At 34.2% G+C, this 6177-nt stretch overlaps 1 protein-coding gene across 1 annotated transcript; it reads left to right on the forward strand.

The window, feature by feature from the left end:
* The first annotated feature begins 272 nt into the window (after positions 1–272).
* On the forward strand, positions 273–4392 carry LOC132621547 (sugar carrier protein C-like). The gene is made up of 4 exons (XM_060335867.1): positions 273–588; positions 677–999; positions 2638–3261; positions 3727–4392. Exons 1-4 carry the CDS (start codon positions 456–458, stop codon positions 4216–4218), a joined length of 1572 nt encoding a protein of 523 aa, XP_060191850.1. The 5' UTR covers positions 273–455; the 3' UTR covers positions 4219–4392.
* Positions 4393–6177: the final 1785 nt, after the last annotated feature.

Below are 6177 nucleotides of genomic sequence, written 5' to 3' on the forward strand. Positions count from 1 at the left end.
ACAAACATCTTCTTTTACTAATTTCAGTATTTTATGCGGTGTATTTCGTTATAATTCTCTACATGGTACATCAGGTCAATTATGTGTTAAGCATTTAAAATATAGTTGTAATAATTTGAAGTGAGCTTCTACGCATAATTTTGACAGCTAAATAAAAAATCATTAAAGAAAAAATTTGTGACAGCTAAGGTGAGTCCCCCATAGTGCCGGATTTACGAAATTGTAATAATAGTCACCTTCACTTTCTATATATACTCTTCCCTTCCCTCATCTACTCTATATTTCTTCTCTTAATTTCTCAAGTACTCACAAATTTCACTTTCATTTTCCACCTTATTTTTTCCAATTTACGTTATTGTTCTCTAAACGTCTCTCTTGTTCTTCTATTAAACATTTTTTTTCTTGATAATTTGTTCTGCCACAACTAGTTCTTGTTTTGTGATCAACTAAAAAAAATGGCTGGTGGTGGTGGTATTGGTCCCGCCAACGGGAAAGAATATCCCGGCGAATTAACTCTTTATGTTACTATTACTTGCATTGTCGCTGCCATGGGTGGCCTCATTTTCGGTTACGATATTGGAATTTCTGGTACGGTAAAATCTACTTATTTTATATGTATTGACAGCGTAAACGTATTATTTCATTTTTGATGATGTTTGTTTTATGTATGGATCAGGGGGTGTGACATCAATGGACTCATTCTTGAGTAGATTTTTCCCATCTGTTTTCAAGAAGCAAAAGGCAGACGATTCAACGAATCAGTACTGCAAATTTGACAGCCAGACATTGACGATGTTTACGTCGTCACTGTACTTGGCTGCCCTTTTGTCTTCTCTGGTGGCATCTACTGTCACCAGAAAATTGGGAAGGAGACTCTCCATGCTCTCTGGAGGTGTCCTTTTCTGTGCTGGAGCTTTGATCAATGGCTTTGCTCAGAATGTTGCTATGCTCATTGTTGGTCGTATTTTCCTAGGTTTTGGTATTGGATTTGCCAATCAGGTATGCTCTAATTTCCATTATACGACGAAATTTGTACATAAGTTTTGTGTACTAACGGTAAAAAAAGAGTATTTGCACGAGTAGTGTAGTTTTTGTTTTTTTGCGTTAGATCAAGAGAATTGGCATGTGGTCATATTCCTAATTATTTGTTTGTTGGTCGTGCCAAGTTGTTTATGAAGTCTAAAGCTAGTGTTTATTCTCTAAACAGTAGTACCATGTGAGCTTGTTTATGAAATCGAACAACATTATCTGTGTCTGCCTCTGTTTATTGTTTTTCTCTTCCCTTTTTTTCATTTGGTTCAAGGTTGTCCTGTTCTATGGTTCCCCTGTTCTTTGGATTATGCCATGGAATTACGTTTATTTGTTTATGCATTTATTTCTTGTTTTTTTAAACTGTAAAATATACTCATGGCAAGTTGGTGGTCAACACCTCTTCTGCAGTTCGGATCTGAATGGCAGCAAGTACTTACTTAATGCGTAGATCAGACAACTATGTGTAACACATGATTTTTGCCATAAAATATCACGTTTTAAAATTAGTCTTAGCATTTTTTGCAAACAATTTAACATAAATAATGTTTGATTTATTTTCCAAGTTATTAATTTTACTTATAAAGCGTTATTTTTAATTACCTTTTGAAGTGACCTAACAGAGTATAAAAAATTTAACACTAAACGTATAAGAAGTTAAAACCTTTTTATTTTCCCTCTATTCCAATTCGTTTAATTTTATCTTTTTCTATTTCCCTCTTCTTTTTTTGGTTGAAAAGTTATGTGTTTTGAATTCAACATCAGCGTGGCTTGGAATTTCGAGCCCCTCCAAGTAGGAGGAGCCTACCTTTTACATTGCACGTCAAACCAACACCTGAAAAAGACTTTTTGCTAAATAAACCCCACTGTGCACCATATACAGTACATATTTCACCACCATACTTTTAAAAAAAATCTTTTCTTTAGTCCAAAAATCTTTTTGATTTGACTAATAAATCTGCTTTGGGATTCTTCAGCAAGTTGTGATTGTCATGATATCTGTTAAGCAATATTTTAACCCACTGATGGTTGTTGAGGTTAAGAAAACCCCTCTTTTCTATACACTGATTGGATGTATTTGTTTTTCTTTACGTGCCCGTGAATTCTTTTCCCGATCGTTGTCTCACGAATGCGACTAATTTACTGTACACTAATTTGTTTGTAATTGACTAGAAAGTAGCAAGTCATAAAATGCACAGTAATAGTAAGAGTACCCTAATAGTAATCATCAAATTTACTTAGTCAAAAAAATTGACAGTGTCCTTATCGACCAGAACAAGAACAAGTGTCCCGTTGAAGCAAACAGAATTTTCCCTACTCTTTTTGCAATTTCGTTCCTTATGACCAGAGCCGTGGAGCTATAGTGCCATCTATGTGTTCGAACAAACTCGAATAGCTTTTGCTAAGATTCGGTATTTTTTAAAAGGTCTGTCAAATGTATATAAATATTTAGCTGTGAACCCAATAAGTAAAACGAACTATGAGTTAGAACCCATAAACTTTAAATTTTAACTCTGCCTCTAATATAGCCATTTGTTTTTTTAATTTCATCTAGCTTATTTTTTTTGTTGTAGGGTGATTAACATGTTTTTGTTTATCCAATTGCAGTCTGTTCCACTATACTTATCTGAAATGGCTCCATACAAGTACAGAGGAGCACTTAACATAGGTTTTCAATTGTCCATCACAATTGGTATACTTGTAGCCAACGTCTTGAACTATTTCTTTGCCAAGATTCATTGGGGATGGAGATTGAGTTTAGGAGGTGCCATGGTACCTGCATTGATCATCACAATAGGCTCATTGTTCCTCCCGGAAACACCAAACTCCATTATCGAACGTGGCAACCACGACGAAGCCAAAGCTAAGCTCAAGAGGATCAGGGGAATTGAAGATGTAGATGAAGAGTTCAATGATTTAGTTGTGGCCAGTGAGGCCTCTAGGAAAATTGAGCACCCTTGGAGGAATTTGTTGCAAAAGAAATATAGGCCACATCTCACAATGGCAATTATGATCCCATTTTTCCAGCAACTTACTGGAATCAATGTGATTATGTTCTATGCACCAGTGTTGTTCAAGACTATTGGTTTTGGTGCTGATGCTTCCCTTATGTCTGCTGTGATCACTGGTGGAGTCAATGTCGTTGCAACTATGGTTTCTATTTACTATGTTGATAAATTGGGAAGGAGATTCTTGTTCCTTGAAGGTGGCATTCAAATGCTCTTTTGCCAAGTAAGTTAAATTTCATTCCATCTTCTTGGATATTTCAAGGTCAAATTTTCGCCTGTTGTCCCTTTTTGGGAAAGTTGTTTACTAAATGACCCTCTTTTTGTTTATGTGACAAGTGTAGAACCTTTCAAATCACGGGTTGAAGATCTGTTTTGAGTAAACTGCAAATCTTTTGAGAAAACATTGAACCACATAGTCTAAAAATTTATAAGTTATTGCAAACTTTAGACGACTGTCTAATTTTTGTCTATATATGCACAACTTTAAAAAATAGGGACAAAAATCTAAATAGTGACTTAAAAAGGGTACATTTGTGACAATCAACCATTTCGTGTTTAGTGGCGAATCTAGAATTTAGAATCGGCGAATTTTGCTCTTTATATATGTGCCCTTTTTTCACACACGAAAATATGTGTGCACCTTAAGTTTGCATTTCTAACTTGAACTTGTTTTTTGATCCATGTACAGATAGCAGTTGCAATTCTGATAGCTATAAAGTTTGGAGTTAATGGAAGTCCAGGGGAATTGCCAAAGTGGTATGCCATACTGGTGGTGATATTCATCTGTGTTTATGTAGCCGGATTTGCTTGGTCATGGGGGCCTCTTGGATGGCTAGTGCCTAGTGAAATTTTCCCACTCGAAATTCGATCAGCTGCACAGAGTATCAATGTCTCAGTAAACATGGTCTTCACATTTGCAGTGGCACAAATATTCTTGACAATGTTGTGTCACTTGAAATTTGGATTGTTCCTCTTCTTTGCATTCTTTGTGGTGATTATGACTGTGTTCATTTACTTCTTCTTGCCTGAGACCAAGAATATCCCAATTGAAGAGATGGTGATTGTTTGGAAAGAGCATTGGTTCTGGTCAAAGTTCATGGGTGAAGTGGACTATCCTGGAACTAGGAATGGAACTGGTGTTGAAATGGCTAAAGGGGCTGATGGCTACAAAATTGTATGACTTTAAGAATAGTTTGGTTTTTAATTTTATTTATTATTATATAATGTTTCAATGGGATGATAATTGTTAATTAGATTTGATTGAACTGTTTCTCTTGTACCTCTTTTGCATAGAAAAATACATACTTAGTCCAATTTCTACCGCAACAAATTAATAGAGAATTTGTTAGAGCAATTGTGCAGCCTGTTGTTTGTTTTGTTGATTGTATTTGTTCAGAAAAGCAAAGTTCAAGTCTCTTGTGACAGTCTAATAAATTATGAGATCAGGATAATACAAATTTATGTTCAAATTAAAGCTGTCAGCTTTAAGCAGCACTGGATACGAATCTTGTTTTAAATAGTACAATTTGAAAAGTACTTAGCTGATATTGCGGAGCAATTTGTGTTTGGTCAATGTTTCAAAAGGGCTCAATAAAGTTTACTTTTTTTCAGCTTCAAAAATCAACTTATGCTCCTATAAAAAAAAATGCTGGTATTTTTTAGTCTAAAAGCTTGGCCAAACATATGAACTCTCTAAAATAAGTAATTTTTAGAAAAAAAAAAAACATTCTTGAATTTCCAAAAACATTAGCCAAATAAACTATAAATAATACTTGGCAGAAAAACATTTTTGTTTCTTTATCCTAAACTTTGAGATAAGAATGCTAATTTACGTGAATAAGAATCAATGCTCCACCATGAATAGGACATATACCAAACTCGGTTTGCATCAATTTTTAGGGATAAGAAGAACAAAGTGTTGCATAAGATGAACTAAAAGGGTTGGGAAATTATGAAATTATATCACACAAGAGATCTTCATTTTTTACACATAAGAAATCTAAAAAGGTCATTTGCTTCTATTCAAATTATAAGAGGGCAAGAGATCTCATTTCCTCAATTTTAACCAATGCGATTATTCATATTTTTTCGTTATTTAAATGCGAATGAAATATACAAGTAGTTTCCATGAACTAATTTAGAGAAGTAATTGCCTAAAACATTGAACTCGAAGTGACAATTTGACTCATAAAAGTGGAGATAACCTATCGAACCATCCGAACATATGTTCGAGAATTTATTGACTTGACCTGTTATAACACACCACCCAAACTTGAGATAATAGACCTACTTATTTCAAATCATAGTCGTGTCCATTTTGACATGTATAAGTAAACTTCTCCTAATTCATTTAAACTCAACTCGAACAGGTTAAGTAATAATTCGTTACTCAAAATTCAAACAAACTTAGACTAGTTGTGTCATGACATGTTAATTAATTCACTCACTCGATCTTAACCCAACTCTCTCATTTAAAACAACCCCCGTCCCATCTTTTGAGTTTTAAGAGGATGTCAATTACCAAATACAATTAGGAGAATATAAACATAAAGGAAGCAATTAAAGGGAAATTTAAGTCCCTTTGCCATTATCAGGTAAATTATAATGAAATGACAGAATCAAAAGAAAAATGTACATTAAAGAACCACGTGAAAACTGGTACAAAGACAATGTAAAATATTATTCTTAGGGGTCGTTTGGTTTAAGGTATAAGCTGGATTATCCCAGCACTAATTTTAATACCATATTTGGTATAAAGTATAAATTAGTGCTGGGATAAATTTATACCTTGTACCAAACATGGTATAAAAATTAGTGCTGGAATAACCCAGCTTATACCTTCTTAACCCACTTATACTGGGATTATTTTATACCATCTAAAAGATGGTATAAAATAGTCCCAATTGATGGGATAAATTAGTCCCGGGATTATAATCCCGGGACTAATAAGTCCTTAAACCAAACGACCCCTTAGAGTGAAAGTAACCTGGGTAATTATGCATCGACTACTCAACTGAATTTTTTCTACCTACAATGATATAAAGGCTTACCATCTCTAGCTTACAAAACTTTAGATATGCGTTATTATTATCTATATTACCGTGGATATTATGACTAAAAACTTAGAGGGCCTTCCGAT

This window comes from Lycium barbarum, chromosome 12 (assembly GCF_019175385.1).
Source record: "Lycium barbarum isolate Lr01 chromosome 12, ASM1917538v2, whole genome shotgun sequence".
In the NCBI taxonomy this organism is placed as follows: Eukaryota; Viridiplantae; Streptophyta; class Magnoliopsida; order Solanales; family Solanaceae; genus Lycium; species Lycium barbarum.

Excerpts from the sequence above, each read along its gene's own strand:
- LOC132621547 (XM_060335867.1), top strand. The coding sequence starts at position 456 with ATGGCTGGTGGTGGTGGTATTGGTCCCGCCAACGGGAAAGAATATCCC. Across the intron at positions 589-676 it reads TTACGATATTGGAATTTCTG|GGGGTGTGACATCAATGGAC; the intron begins GTACGGTAAAAT and ends TGTATGGATCAG. Across the intron at positions 3,262-3,726 it reads TTCAAATGCTCTTTTGCCAA|ATAGCAGTTGCAATTCTGAT; the intron begins GTAAGTTAAATT and ends ATCCATGTACAG.